The 16,070-nt window shown below is 45.3% G+C and overlaps 1 protein-coding gene across 5 annotated transcripts in view; it reads right to left on the bottom strand.

The window, feature by feature from the left end:
• MCF2 (MCF.2 cell line derived transforming sequence) overlaps positions 1-16,070 on the bottom strand; it is a 360,378-nt gene that overhangs the window by 176,816 nt on the left and 167,492 nt on the right. Inside the window, exon 1 of one of the 5 annotated variants that reach the window (XM_063937418.1) lies at positions 6,570-6,868. The exons of the other annotated variants lie outside the window; for them this stretch is intronic. Within the exon in view, the coding sequence (XP_063793488.1) occupies positions 6,570-6,620 (51 nt within the window). The 5' untranslated portion in view covers positions 6,621-6,868. Of the gene's footprint in view, positions 1-6,569; positions 6,869-16,070 lie in introns of those variants that run through there. 5 annotated transcript variants of the gene reach the window in all.

Here is a 16,070-nt window from a genome sequence, read left to right as displayed (position 1 = left end):
TGGTAACCGGGTTAATGTCAGAAATGTGCAACACATTTTTCATTGCCGTAATCATGCATCGGATGGCCCTTGTGGACTGTACATTTGTCTCATCCTCGTCTACACTGGAGTCAGACTCCGTGTCGACATCTGTGTCTGCCATCTGAGGTAGCGGGCGTTTTTGAGCCCCTGATGGCCTCTGAGACGCTTGGGCAGGCGCGGGCTGAGATGCCGGCTGTCCCAAAGCTGTTACGTCATCGAACCTTTTATGCAAGGAGTTGACACTGTCGGTTAATACCTTCCACATATCCATCCACTCTGGTGTCGGCCCCGCAGGGTGCGACATCACACTTATCGGCTCCTGCTCCGCCTCCACGTAAGCGTCCTCATCAAACATGTCGACACAGCCGTACCGACACACCGCACACACACACACACACACACACACACACACACAGGGAATGCTCTGACTGAGGACAGGACCCCACAAAGTCCTTTGGGGAGACAGAGAGAGAGTATGCCAGCACACACCAGAGCGCTATATAACAGAGGGATTTACACTAATACAAAGTGAATTTTCCCCCAATAGCTGCTTATATCACCTAAATTTATGTGCCCCCCCTCTCTTTTTTACCCTTCTCGTAGTGTATACTGCAGGGGAGAGCCTGGGGAGCGTCCTTCCAGCGGAGCTGTGAAGAGAAAATGGCGCTGGCTGTGCTGAGGAAGATAGCCCCGCCCCTTCAGCGGCGGGCTTCTCCCGCTTTTTTAATAATATTTATGGCGGGGGATTAGGCACATATACAGTTTATAACTGTATTATGTGCATTTTGCCAAAAAGGTATACATATTGCAGCCCAGGGCGCCCCCCCCCCCCAGCGCCCTGCACCCACCAGTGACCGGAGCGTGTGGTGTGCTGTGGGAGCAATGGCGCACAGCTGCAGTGCTGTGCGCTACCTTATTGAAGACCGGAGTCTTCAGCCGCCGATTTTCTCCTGGAATCTTCCGTCTTCTGACTCTGCAAGGGGGACGGCGGCGCGGCACCGGGAACGGACGATCGAGGTCGGGCCCTGTGTTCGATCCCTCTGGAGCTAATGGTGTCCAGTAGCCTTAGAAGCACAAGCTAGCTGCAAGCAGGTAGGTTTGCTTCTCTCCCCTCAGTCCCTCGCAGCAGTGAGTCTGTTGCCAGCAGATCTCACTGAAAATAAAAAACCTAACAAATACTTTCTTTTCTAGTAAGCTCAGGAGAGCCCACTAGGTGCATCCAGCTCTGGCCGGGCACAGATTCTAACTGAGGTCTGGAGGAGGGGCATAGAGGGAGGAGCCAGTGCACACCAGATATAGTACCTAATCTTTCTTTTAAGAGTGCCCAGTCTCCTGCGGAGCCCGTCTATTCCCCATGGTCCTTACGGAGTACCCAGCATCCACTAGGACGTCAGAGAAAAAGGTTAAATCTTATCTGGATCTGAGGTCAATACAGGTCTCCCAGCGCGTTTTGTCACACAGACTTCATCAAGGGGTGTATATATATACATATATATATATACATACACATATACTGTAAAAAGATGGGCTATTAGCATGTGCACGCCCAACATGAAGTCAGTGTGTGCTATACTAGATCCAGCAGAACACACTTTTCGGATACATGAGTATCTACAGGAAATTTGCAGGTTTGGCGTGATAATGCAACTGCCTTTCCTGACAGGGCCGGATCTAGGGGGGGGCGAAGGGGGCGATCGCCCCCCCTAACACAGTCATAGCCATGCCCACTTTTGAGCAGAAGAGAGCTCTCCAGGGAGAGCCTGAGGCAGAACGATGTGCTGCAGCTTATACCACAGCAGCACAGAGGAGCAAGGGTTACAGAGCATTTGCCCCTCACTTGCAGGTGTGTGGGTACTAGGGCTAATAAATACAATTACACCACAGCACAGTCACATGTACATAGAACAATCACAAAGCTCTAGCTCAGTCTCACTCAAAAAGTTCAGTCAGAATTGAGAGGAGGAGGAGTTAGGATTGCAGATGGGAGGAGTTGGGACTGTAGAGGGAGGAGTCAAGATTAAACAGTAAACCGCCCCCCCTAAAGAAAAGTCTAGATCCGTCCCTGTTTCCTGAGAAGATGTTTGCTACATAATCGTAACAGTATTGGACGAAAACATCTGAGCCAATGGCATGATTATTGCTAAATAAACACAAATGTCTGATTACCTTACTGTAAATGCAGAGAATGTGACAAGAGTATAATCCCTCCTATTATATACAGTAAGGTACATGTAATTTCATAGGACACAGGGATCATATCATACAGTGTTCATACGAAGTGCTTAAGAAAATGGGAGTGATTATAAACTTAATCCTCAATTTAATATTTATCATAGTATAAACTCATTACTATGAACTTTCTGGTTTGGACATTGCTGCTTACACCAATAGTTAAGCAGCTTTATACCAATACTTAAGCAGGTCTGTACGTATACAGCATGTGAGAACATTGCTCTCAGTACTGTATTAAAAATGAGTAAACAAACACACTTATGGGGTGATTCAATTGTTATTACCGCCGCCCTGCACCTGTGTGTGCACACCAGCAGTTACTCAACTGTTTCTGCCAACAGGCGGGCTAACATCATTTCTGCTTGCCGCCTCCTGAGGTGGGGGGTAGAAATGTAAGAAAAGTGTCACATTTGGGCACCCAAACAGTACTTTTTTGCACTGCGCCTACTACATACGATACTTCTGGGCACAACCAGTGCGAAAAACAATGAGCGCCCAAACAATCGCATATCGCCCCCATCTAAAGTGACGAATGATATGTAATTATGGGCGTCCATTAAACAATTGAATTCCCCCCTTAAAGTGTGTTGTGTAAACTCTTCACTCACGCAAACAAGCATGTTATCACCAGCTATACAGCAAGTATGCCAAAACACAGCATATTATACAGGATGGATCGTTCAAAGACCCTCATTCCGAGTTGTTCGCTCGCTAGCTGCTTTTAGCAGCATTGCACACGCTAAGCCGCCGCCCTCTGGGAGTGTATCTTAGCTTAGCAGAATAGCGAACGAAAGATTAGCAGAACTGCTACTAAATAATTCTTTGCAGTTTCTGAGTAGCTCCAGAACTACTCACAGTTTGCGATCAGTCCGTTTAGTTCCTGGTTTGACGTCACAAACACGCCCTGCGTTCGGCCAGCCACTCCCCCGTTTCTCCAGCCACTCCTGCGTTTTTCCCTGACACGCCTGCGTTTTTTAGCACACTCCCGGAAAACGTTCAGTTACCACCCAGAAACGCCCCTTTCCTGTCAATCATTCACCGATCAGCGGTGCGACTGAAAAGCGCCGCAGGATCCACAGCAAAACTGCTAAGTTTGTAGTTAAATAACTAAGCGCATGCGCCCTGCGTGCCTTGCGCATTCGCATTTTGCAACAAATCTCAGCATAGCGAAAATCGGCAACGAGCGAACAACTCGGAATGACCGCCAAAATCAGAAGTCTCTTTGGAAGCAAACTGTGCTTAACCATGTAGCCATATAGAATGAACTGGGGGGATTCTGTTACGCAAGAGGGCAATTGTTTGGGTTGTTCACAAATAAATATTTAAAATATTTAAATATTATTTGCCACTTTAAGGGGTGAATTCCATTCAGAGAGATGGAAGTGATATCCCGTTCCGGAGTGGTAAACTGCATCTATCTACATTGCACATTTTGCCTCATACCTCAGATGCGCAAGATAAACTTATGTTGTCAAGGATACTGTAATTGGCTGATATGTGTGTGGCAGCTCCTAACTCATTCCAATACCGATGTGTTATCTGATATTTAAAATAAGCATTAATTATCTGAAAGTCATAATAATTTGCCTGTTTCAGAGATGTACCAAATGCATTCACAGCTGAAAATTTGTACGCAGCAACCATGCGACAATAGGCTAATGCAGTAGCCGCCGGGAACTGTACAGAGGCACCCATAACTGGCGTCTCTGACCCACCACATGCGTACCGATGCAACCATCGGACGCATGTTGAGCAAAAATTGACCATCTGAGTGGCCTTATGGCCGTGCAGCATGGTCGCAGGAAGTAAGACATCGGAGATACTTCTAGTGCGCATGGGACTGCAGTCACAGACTGAAACATGCCCCAGAAATGGCCGCTTCTCGCCTGTATGTCGCCATTTCCCCATTACTGCCCATTAACGCTCCATGAGTGTCAATCACTTTGTACATAAATCCTCATTGTGACCACCATCACAGGACTACCGTGCATGGGTGACACTATAGGTGACACTATAGTGGGTGCATGGGGTGCCATTGATATGGGCCCATAGTTTCGGGAGAGGTCTGGACGCAGGTTATAAAGTTGCATACCAATTTCCCAGATTTGCCTACTAAGCAATTGGGTCTGATCCATTGCATAATTTGAACTGGGGGCCACTGTAATGTGGCATACTGTAATCTGATCTGCTCATTGCAAAGTGGAGGGCTCTATAATGTTACATAATAAGAAATGGGGCACTGTAACGTGGCATACTTTGAACTGGAGGACACTCTAATGTGGTATAATGTGAATAGGGGACACAGTAATGTGGCATATGATCTGGGGACACTATGTCATAATGTGAATTGGGGATACTGTGTGGCATAATTTTTACTGGCATCCCTACAGTGTGACGTAATGTAAACTAGGGAACTACGATGGTTCATACAATAAACTAGGCACTACTATGGGGCATAATATTAACTAGGGCACTACTATGGTTCAGGAAATGAACTAGGCACAATTGTGGGGCAGAAAATGAATAAAATAAGTAGCATTGAGACAGGGGCCTCTTTAATGCGTTGCTATGGGGCCCGCAAAGTTCTGGATATGCCCCTGCTATCGCCGTATATGTGCAGTGGCAAAACATAATTTCAAGGGGTACAAACTTTACATTGTGTCCATCTCTGAATCAGGCCCAATTCTGCTACTTTCTGCCATGCAAAGAGCATGACAGTGTATTTCCCATAATAGTACGAATCACGTCATCTAAATCAGAACATTGGCCCTCATTCCGAGTTGATCGGTCGCAAGGCGAATTTAGCAGAGTAACACACGCTAAGCCGCCGCCTACTGGGAGTGAATCTTAGCTTCTTAAAATTGCGACCGATGTATTCGCAATATTGCGATTACTAACTACTTAGCAGTTTCAGAGTAGCTTCAGACTTACTCTGCCTGTGCGATCAGTTCAGTGCTTGTCGTTCCTGGTTGACGTCACAAACACACCCAGCGTTCGCCCAGGCACTCCCACCGTTTCCCCGGCCACTCCTGCGTTTTTTCCGGAAACGGTAGCGTTTTCAGCCACACGCCCCTGAAACGCCGTGTTTCCGCCCAGTAACACCCATTTCCTGTCAATCACATTACGATCGCCGGAGCGAGGAAAAAGCCGTGAGTAAAATTACTTTCTTCATAGTAAAGTTACTTGGCGCAGTCGCAGTGCGAACATTGCGCATGCGTACTAAGCGGATTTTCACTGCGATGCGATGAAAAATACCGAGCGAACAACTCGGAATGAGGGCCTTTATTGCAAAGCAACCATGCTGTATGTATTATAGTAAACTAATCATGAAGTTTAAAGTAATAAATTATTGAACACCAAGGACAGCATGAACACCATTAATAGTACAAAGCAGTTTTCAACACTTTCCATGGAGTTTGAATGATATATGACTCTAAACTCTATTACCATTATAATGAGTATGCCAATTCCTTTTACAGTATGCTAAAACTTATATCACCGTGTACCTGAGTATATTATCAGTGATGCCATAATAATGCTGCAAATATACTAACTTACTTGTATTAACATGACATACAGTATATGTAACTGCGCAACTATCTAGTTATCTATACGGTGACTTTACTCCAGAGATTTCTGATTTGAGGACCTCAAGTTATTGTGGAACAACATGTCCCAGAAAACTTGACAACCACAGCAACACTTTATTTAAAAAATGTATTGTTGTAAACCTCAAAAACAGATGTGCTAAAAAAAACTATTAGCTCTCATATTACTGATCCCACAATAGATTGCAAGCTCTTCAGGATAGAGACAGGTTGCTAACGTTTCTTTTAAACAAGATCCATTTGACCTGCCTCATAAAAAGGAATGCATGTCAAGTAGTGTTATGTGAATAAACATATATCTCTGTACATATATCTAATTTGTAACAGAACATGAAGTAACTTAAATCCCTGAGCCTGTCCTTTGTGACAAATATGCATAAGAAGCAATAAATATAATTCCTGCTTTTAAACACCTGGTTCCAAAAATAGGCCAAGTATAAATAGCAGAGAACCTATGCAGCAGGATAGGAGCAGTAACACTGTAATAAGTGACTGCAGCTACTTATGACCTGCTATTGAGCATGAGGAAGTGCCCTGGATCTTTAATAACGCTGCAAACTTGGCTTTCTGTCTGCAGAGGATAATCTGCATTATGTATGTGCTCTGCACATCAGCAGTTTGTGCTAGAGCACAGAGGATGCTCCATGCTGCAGTACTAAAGCATCTGAACTTGGGATGTGCTACACAGACTGCAGTCAGAGTCCTTACCGCATTCCTTCGGAACCTCATCATTCCTCCTGGGGGGTTTGCTTCTGCCATGTTTCGTATGAGCAGCAATAATCATCCACCTCTCGCTATTGACAAGGATGCATTGGTGATATATGATCTGGTTGCTGGTGATTAAAAATTGCAAAGTGGCTGGTCAGCCCAGGCAGTGCAGCTGCAGCCGTTTCCATTACCACAGCAGTGCGAAAAAGAAGGAACTCCTGTACCACAAAACTGCTCAGACATCGAGCCCTGCATTGATTCGCTGATGTTCATGTGAATCTACAGCAGACACTCTTTCACTGGCTCACATACCGAAACATAGCAGCATCTACTGCGCATACAGCCCAGACATGCACACCTGTCCTTCCAGGGTCTGCACGTCATGGGATGGCAATAGATGTTAACCTCTGCACTCCCAGCTGAGATTTAATGCCCAAGCAAGATAAAAATATTTGATCTTCTGGGCATTGAAAGGATTAACATAGGATGAAAAAAAATTACATATACATATATATACACTGCTCAAAAAAATAAAGGGAACACTAAAATAACACATCCTAGATCTGAATGAATTAAATATTCTTATTAAATACTTTGTTCTTTACATAGTTGAATGTGCTGACAACAAAATCACACAAAAATTATCAATGGATATCAACTTTATTAACCCATGGAGGTCTGGATTTGGAGTCACCCTCAAAATTAAAGTGGAAAAACACACTACAGGCTGATCCAACTTTGATGTAATGTCCTTAAAACAAGTCAAAATGAGGCTCAGTAGTGTGTGTGGCCTCCACGTGCCTGTATGACCTCCCTACAACGCCTGGGCATGCTCCTGATGAGGTGGCGGATGGTCTCCTGAGGGATCTCCTCCCAGACCTGGACTAAAGTACAGTGATGTACTATCTGGTGCTGATGAATGTAGATTGAAGGATAGCCCTAAGTAGGTTTTATGTCCCTTTTTATCACAGCTTGATGGACAGTGATGTCCTTTGTCGTCTGTTTAAATTGTTTTGAAAATATGGCACGAACACTGGTGGATCGACAGTGCGTGACAGGTATGAGCCATTACGAGTTGATTAGGTGGAGGACTGACACATGGGCGATAACTTTGCATAGTGTACACCCATGTTAATTGGTGATATTTCTCTATCTGGTGTGGGGTTTCCCAGGGACCGGTGAGGCATGTGATTTTAATTATGATCATTGTTCTTACAGATATTTGTTTATTTTTCGTTTACACAACTGAACACTTGATCTGATGTTTCACCGGTCTTGAGAAAGGCCTGTCATCAGGCCGAAACGTCGACATTAAAAATTACGGTGACAGTTGACTGCTTCAAATCGATTGTGTTTTATACTGCGAGAGTGCATCCCCACTTTGTGGACATCTTCTATATATATATATATATATATATATATATATATATATGAATATATATATATAGTTGTCAGTATACCGACATCAGTATCCCAGCCATTAGGATGCCGGGAGCGAGGCGAGCGCTACAAAGCGCCTTGAGGGTATGCGGCGCTCGCTATGCTGCGGGCTCGCTGCGCTTGCCACAGATTCTATTTCCACTCTATGGGTGTCGTGGACACCCATATGTGAAATTAAAGCAGCAAATTCAAATTCTTTACTGCATTAATTCACTTGCCAGTTAAAGTGTCTGGGTCTGGGAGTAGGCTTGCCACCATGACAGATCCTCTACCTGTATGTAAATGTTTATACCTCTGTTCTGTGCGATATTAAAGATATTATGTACAAGACAAAGTTATTCCTTAACTTGCTGAAGTTCTTAATACACTAAAGAGTATATTCTTATAGCTACGAGGTTTCAGCAGAACCGTGGATATAATTCTGTGGCGGTTATCCGTGCAGTAAAACCTTGCTTGGTTTTGCAATGTGTCACATAGAGCTGCATGGATCACAAAAGCAGAATCTTTCTCTATTGGACAAAACCATGTTACACTGCAGGTGGGGCAGATGTACCATGTGCAGAGAGAGTTATGGGGGGGGGGTACACATGATGTGTAGAGATGTGTGCTGAGCGAGGGGGGAAGGGGGTACGCACACTTCCCCAATGGTGAAGTGAGCGATCTAACTAGATTTGGCCTGCATGCAGACGAATCTAGAGTCAGCGATAGCGACGCGCGGGGCCGTGGATCGCTATTGCTATGGGGCATACACACAGAGAGATGTGTGCTTCATTTCTAAGCACTCTAGTCAGATTTCTTAGAATTTAAGCACACATCGCTACGTATCGCTGTGTACCCCCCTTTAGATTTGGGTGGGGTGTGTTCAAACTGAAATCTAAATTGCAGTGTAAAGGTGCATACACACTGGGTGTTTGTGCCCAGCATGTTTGCACAGCGATGATTGTGAACATCGCTGCAGGAAAATATGCATCAAGCTATTTTCCCTGTGCCAGAGATGTCCACAGGGGGGGGTGAAGCACTTTCCACAGTAGGAGACTGTGGAAAGTGCTTCACTCGGCTGTACAAACAGCCCGACGGACATCGGCAACTAGCGATGATGCAGGAGCGTGCATCAGTGCTCAGCGTCTGCCCTTACACACTGGCCGAGTTTGAGCTCAAAGTAGCTCAAAACGCCGAAAGTGAGCTGCTTTGACCTAAAAATCGGCTAGTGTGTATGGGCCTTTAAAATAAAGCAGCCAGTATATACCCTGCACAGAAACAATATAATCCACCGAAATCTAACTCTCTCTGCACATGTTACATGTGCCCCACCTACAGTGCACATGGATTTGCCCATTAGAGAAAGATTTTGCTTCTGCAATCCATGCTGAATTAGGCCCTTAGGAACCTTTTCAGTATCAGTTGCAGATTCTGACGGGCTGAAGTGATCGCAGCGGCTGAGTAAGTTCTGAGCTACTCAGAAACTGCACAAAACTTTTTTGTAGTGCTCGGCTGCACATGTAATCGCACACTTGCAAAGCAAAAATACACTCCCCTATAGGCGGCGACTATCTGATCGCCCCGTCATGCAGCAGGCTTGTCTGGTTTGGAAGCAGGCTGACGGGCAGCCCAAGAACATATAGGCTTGGGCTTAGAGGTTTTGGAAGTGCGAGCCTGTTTCGGGTATGCCTGACCCTTTACTTTACTTGGAGGTCGAAAGGAACGAAAGGAGGTACTTTTAGCCTTCGGAGCCGAAGGATTAGTACTTGGTAGACATAGTTTTAGCAGACGCTAAGTCAGCAACAATCTTGTTCAAATTTTCCCCGAATAGGATGCCTCCCTTAAAAGGGATCGCCTCCAAGGTCTTTTTAGAGTCCAGGTCCACCGACCAGGACCGCAACCACAGAATCCGGCAAGCCAGAATGGACGTAGTAGACGCTTTGCCCGCCAGAACACTGGCATCAGAGGCCGCCTCCTGAATGTAATGAGAGGCTGTGGAAATATATGAAAGACACTGTCTGGCATTGGGCCCAATTCTGAGTTGATCGCAGCAGCAATTTTGTTATCAGTTGGGCAAAACCATGTGCACTGCAGGGGGGGACAGATATAACATGTGCAGAGAGAGATAGATTTGGGTGGGGTGTGTTCAAACTGAAATCTAAATTGCAATGTAAAAATAAAGCAGCCAGTATTTACCCTGCACAGAAACAAAATAACCCACCCAAATCTAACTCTCTCTGCAAATGTTATATCTGCCCCCCCCCCCCCTGCAGTGCACATGATTTTGCTCAATTGCTAACAAACTTGCTGCTGCGATCAACTCAGAATTACCCCCATTATCAGAAAAATTCAGAGGTAGCTCTGCCTCAACAGCTTGAAACCAGGCTTCAATACTTTTTGCAGCCCAAGAAGCTGCTATAGTGGGTCTATGTACAGCACCCGCACTAGTGTAAATAGACTTCAAGCAACCCTCCACGCGCTTATCCATCGGTTCCTTCAGAGAGGTGACGATAGTGACAGGCAGAGTAGAAGACACCACAAGACGCGCTACATGTGAGTCCACCGGTGGTGGTGTTTCCCAATTCTTACTTAACTCTGCAGAGAGGGGATAATGAGCTAGCATCTTTTTAAACAGGGAGAATTTCTTCCCTGGAAACTCCCAGGATTCATGACGTATGTCAACCAAATGGTCAGAATGTGGCAAAACTAATTTAGTAACCTTCTGACATTTGAACTTATCAGGTTTCTTAAGGTGGGTACACACTGGAAGATATATCTGCAGATCAATTGATCTGCAGATATATCTATGGACGGATCAGGCAGTTTGCTGTTCATACACATAACACGATCCGTCGAGGACTGACGTCATGAACTGGGCGGGCGTGTACACACACCCGCCCAGTTCAGCTGTCAATCACCGCCGGCCGCCGCAGCATGTGTACGGGCGGTTGGCCGACCACCGTACACACACAGCGACGAGCCAAAATATCGGTAGATATATTGGCCGTCGGCTGTGCTGCGGGGCCAACGCGATAGTCTGTGAACGACGGAGTTCACAGACGTATCGGCCGTACACACTGGCCGACGGACCCGCGATATATCGGTCGTTCACGAGAACGGCCGATATATCGGCCAGTGTGTACGGGCCTTTAGACGTATCTGGAGGTTCAGTTTCATCATCAATCTGAAGAATCAGTTAGATGGCCTCCAATAGGTCAGGAATATCAACCTGCGTTGTAGATTCCTCATCAGTAGCATCAGCATCAGTGCCTGATGGGTCAGTATATACCTCATCGTCATCGGATGAAGTATCCGAAACATGAGTGGATTGTGAGGAAGAAATTGGCACACTTAGATGACCCTTTGGTCCTAGGAGGGCGAGGGTTAGGTTTTTGTTTAACCAAAGACTGATTTAATTGCTGTAACTGAGTTGGATGTGGATGTGGCTGTAATGGTACAGGAGGTCCCACAGGGGGCGTAAGTCTCATTACAAGCGTAGACAGTAAATTAGAAAAAGCAGGCCAAGGTGGGTCTGAGGGGTACAGAACCCCCGATACCTGGACCCTCAGCTGTAATATTTTCCTCAGATAAATCCGCGACGTCAGGATCAGCCACGGATCTCCCGCCCTGTGTAGCAGACATTATATGGAAACTTAGCCTTAGCGCGTAACAGTACAATATAGCCAGACACAGTACCTGACAAAAAAATCCTGTGGAGTGTGACTGCAAATGCAGAACACAAACAGAGGATTTAAGTGGTATATGGTGACTGAAATACACAGAGAAAAATACAACAACAGTAAATCCTGTGAAACACTATATATATATATGGGACCCTGACGCACTTTGACCCTCAGGGTACAGAATATAGTGATAGCAATATGTGATACACGGAATTGTCAAAGTCGAAAAATATTGCAGAACACACGGCACGTATAAAAAACACACACATGCCCACTGCGCGTGCACTTGTTCCGCCGTGCGTGCACATATCCGCAATTTGCGTATGGTCGCTCCCGCGGTCCTGCGCGTGGTGTGGGTATTTACGGCGGAGTTTGTGAACGCATGGAGAGCTATCAAAACATTACATATTTAATCCAAATAGTGCACATTGTACACATAATCCCCCTACACCACATCAGAAAGTATCAACAGTTTAAATGATTCCAGAACAAGGGGATTCACCTTTACGGGATAGGAGGGGACAGACTAAGGTTATAAGGTGGTGTTTGGTATCCAGCTGTAGGGTATTTTAAGGGTAACATTCCGGTGTTTGTTTGAGGAAGATCTCATGTTCCTGCGGATAGTTATGTGCAGAAGCAGAATATAGATATAAACTGTATTTATTGTATATTATGTATGCGGCGGGAATCCAGAGGAGACCACCCACAAGAACAGTTGAGAAAGATATCGCCTACCTTTTCAAATCAACCTATGACTTTTCCTGTACTGTAAAAGTGCATCCCTGTGTCCAATGCACAAAGGGATTCCAGTATCCATTGTATTGCTTTTGGAAGTATTGTATAAAAAGCCTGTTGCAGCCTGGCCGGGCACACAAGACTCTCAACGCTATCAACCTGATAGCGGAGGAACGGACCGGAAAGCGCACGCGAATATTCTCACGTATGTACATTGACTGTAGCCATTTACTCTGTTGTATTGTAGTTCATAATTTGTATTGTTAACCCCCTTTCAGAAATATTACTCTGTGGTGTCGGAACCCAGTGATTAACTACAAATCGGTGTTGTGTCCTCTTTTCCCTGTTAAGGTTTAAAGTGTATTACATTGCCTAACTGTATAAGGTTTAAAAGCGTATTAATTGGGTGTGTATGCGCTGCGAGTACTTTGTACCGGCAGCGCGGCGTTTGTACGCAGAGTCCGTACATAGTACGGGACCCTTTTACGCAAATAGCGTAAAAGGTACGTCGAGTGCATATTAAGTCTAGCTGCCGCAGCGGCTCCATGGTAAAAGTGTGTTTAAAGGTATAGCTTTATGTTTTAAGATAATATCGACATTATCAGAATGGAAACCACACAGCAGCTATGGGGGTATATGCAATTAGCGGCGAATCGCGGCAAATTATCGCCGTTTTTAAATTCGACACAATTCGACCGTCCAATTTCGGCAAGTGGTTGCCGAAATTCACCATATTCAATGGAAAACGGATTCGACAGTCCCGCGGGCGAAAAACTGCCGATTTGACGGATTTTGCCGCGATTTAAAAAAAACGGGAAAAAACGGGAAAAACCCGAAAAAAAATGGCGTGGGGTCCCCCCTCCAAAGCATAACCAGCCTCGGGCTCTTCGAGCTGGTCCTGGTTCTAAAAATCAGGGGAAAAATTGGACAGGGAATCCCCCGTAACTTGGACAGGGGATCCCCCGTATTCCTGGTTCTAAAAATCCGGGGGGAAATTGGACAGGGGATCCCCCGTAAAATTGGACAGGGGATCCCCCGTACGTGGATTATCTCTGGACACTGGATCAGGTGAGTGGTTTTTTTTTCACAGGTACCCCGGATCGTCGGAGTCGAGACGTGGCAGTCGGCGTGTCAACATAGGTAAGTATGTGTGTGTCGGCAGGTGTGCAATAACGTTTTACTATCAAGGTGTGTGTCTCCTGTTTTTATTTGGGTATTTTTTTTCCAGTAGTACTACAGGTACCAGCGGGCCCGTTTTTCTCCCGCATGCTGGTACTTGTGGTTCTCCAAGTACCAGCTTGCGGGGGAGGCTTGCTGGGACTTGTAGTACTACTGGGAAAAACAATATTCATGTCATTTTCTCAAGGCTCCGCAGCCCTTGGATGGGGGGGGACAGCCTCGGCCTTCACCCCTAGCCCTTGGGTGGCTGGGGGGGGACCCCTTGATTGAAGGGGTCCCCACTCCCCCAGGGTACCCCGGCCAGGGGTGACTAGTTGGATATTTAATGCCACGGCCGCAGGGCACTGTATAAAAGTGACCCCCGGCTGTGGCATTATCTGTCCAGCTAGTGGAGCCCGATGCTGGTGTATAAAATACGGGGGACCCCTACTCTTTTTGTCCCCCGTATTTTTTGCACCAGCACCAGGCGCAGAGCCCGGTGCTGGTTTTAAAAATACGGGGGATCCCCTGTCATTTTTCCCCCCGGATTTTTAGAACCAGGACCGGCTCGAAGAGCCCGAGGCTGGTTATGCTTTGGAGGGGGGACCCCACGCCATTTTTTTCTGGGATTTTACCATTCCATCTAAAAAAAATAAAAAAATAAAATATTATTTTTAAAAATATATAAATAATACTTGTGCCTCCAAAAAAGACAAACCAAGTACCTAATCCCTTCTAATATAAATAGATATGCTATTACCAAGAAAAAAAACCACAAAAAAAACATGTTTTAATTTTTTTTTATTAGTTTCACCCACCAAAGTGTGGCGGATTAAAAATGACGAATTTACTGTCTAAAAGCACTGTTGTCGAATTTCCAAACTTCAATTGAATATACTTTGGTCGAATTGCAGCACTTGTATCATTGCAGAAAAGTCGAATTTGACAAAAGTCGAATTTCAAAAAGTCGAATTTTGAAAGTCCGTTTTTTTTACGGAAAGTACTGAATTGCATTGTCGATTATTTTTTTTGGGCGAAAAAGTCCCGAAATTCGACAATTTCGGGAATTCGACCGCAATTGCATATACCCCATAGGCAAACACAGTCACATGTACAATGCAGAAATTATTACACACAACAATAAGACTGCACTGGACTAGTAATACTACATAAAACTATGAAGCAATTAGTGAGTGCGCTGTCAACGGCAGCCTGTATAGGGATGGTTAGTCCCTAAATAGTGAGTACAGGACAGGGAAAGATACTGGCGCCGGCTGAATCTCAAAAATGAAGAACGGAAGCAAATTTATCAATTAAAAAATTAATCATACATTTATTAAAATAATTAAAAATATAAATTGTGTAATGTCAGGAGGGTAATTAGTAATAAAATTGAGAGTCTCTAAAATTATCCTAGGACCACTTATATTTCCATTAAGGTAATAAGCACTGGTATTCTGGCTAGAACTCAGTCCTCCAAGGTATCCTCATATGATTTCAGATATAGATATTACCATGGTCTCAGATGAAAGTCCCCTTGGTTCTCAATTGCAGGAAGCTGGCGGTGACCTAGACCAGCGAAACGCGTTGAGCTCCATTTCTTCTTGACCACGGGCACTGCAACCACCATCTGGAATTATCTGGCAATTTCTGGACTTTAAATCCTCCAGGATCCCTATCAGCATTTTCTATCTGAAGTCTCTGCATATTCCCCTGCTGCTATTGGACCTCGATCTGCAAATTGAGAACCAAGGGGACTTTCATCTGAGACCATGGTAATATCTATATCTGAAATCATATGAGGATACCTTGGAGGACTGAGTTCTAGCCAGAATACCAGTGCTTATTACCTTAATGGAAATATAAGTGGTCCTAGGATAATTTGAGAGACTCTCAATTTTATTACTAATTACCCTCCTGACTCTACATAAAACTATGTATGTATAGAGATATAACAATGCACAGTAAACACTGTGTCACGATCCGGGTATCTGGACGCCATTTCTTACCTATCAGATGCCTCCTAAGGCTGGCTCAGCGCTCCAGGACCGGATCCCATCTGTTATCCTGATGTGCACATTCCCGCATCCTCTCCTGTCTCTCTGGACGCAGTCACAGTAACGCCTTATACATCTGGCATGGCGTCTCCCGCGGCCTCCGCCGCCGTCCCTGAGCTTCTGCATTCAGAGTGGCGATTACGTCAGCCGCGGCCTCCGCTGTGTCCGCGTGGTCGGATGTGCATCTGTCAGCCTGGCGTCTCCTGTCTCCGGTGGCCGGCGCCGCCATTACTGTTTTCCAGACCACATGGATTACAATCCAAACTTCCCTCCAAGTGTCTGCATGGGCGCAGCCATCTTGGATTCTGTCAGCTGATCATTCCTACCAACCCGTTGTCAGTTTTATTAATTTGCATAATTGTCTAGCCAATGCCTTCCTTGCTGCAGGTATAAATAGGTTGTGCCTGAGCAAGGAAGGCGTCAGTGCTTTGGTTGTCAAACCTAGTTCC

The sequence above is a fragment of the Pseudophryne corroboree genome, chromosome 8 (genome assembly GCF_028390025.1).
Source record: "Pseudophryne corroboree isolate aPseCor3 chromosome 8, aPseCor3.hap2, whole genome shotgun sequence".
Lineage (NCBI taxonomy): Eukaryota > Metazoa > Chordata > Amphibia > Anura > Myobatrachidae > Pseudophryne > Pseudophryne corroboree.
Note: the sequence above shows the minus strand (reverse complement) of the source record. Positions and strands in the feature narration are given on the sequence as shown.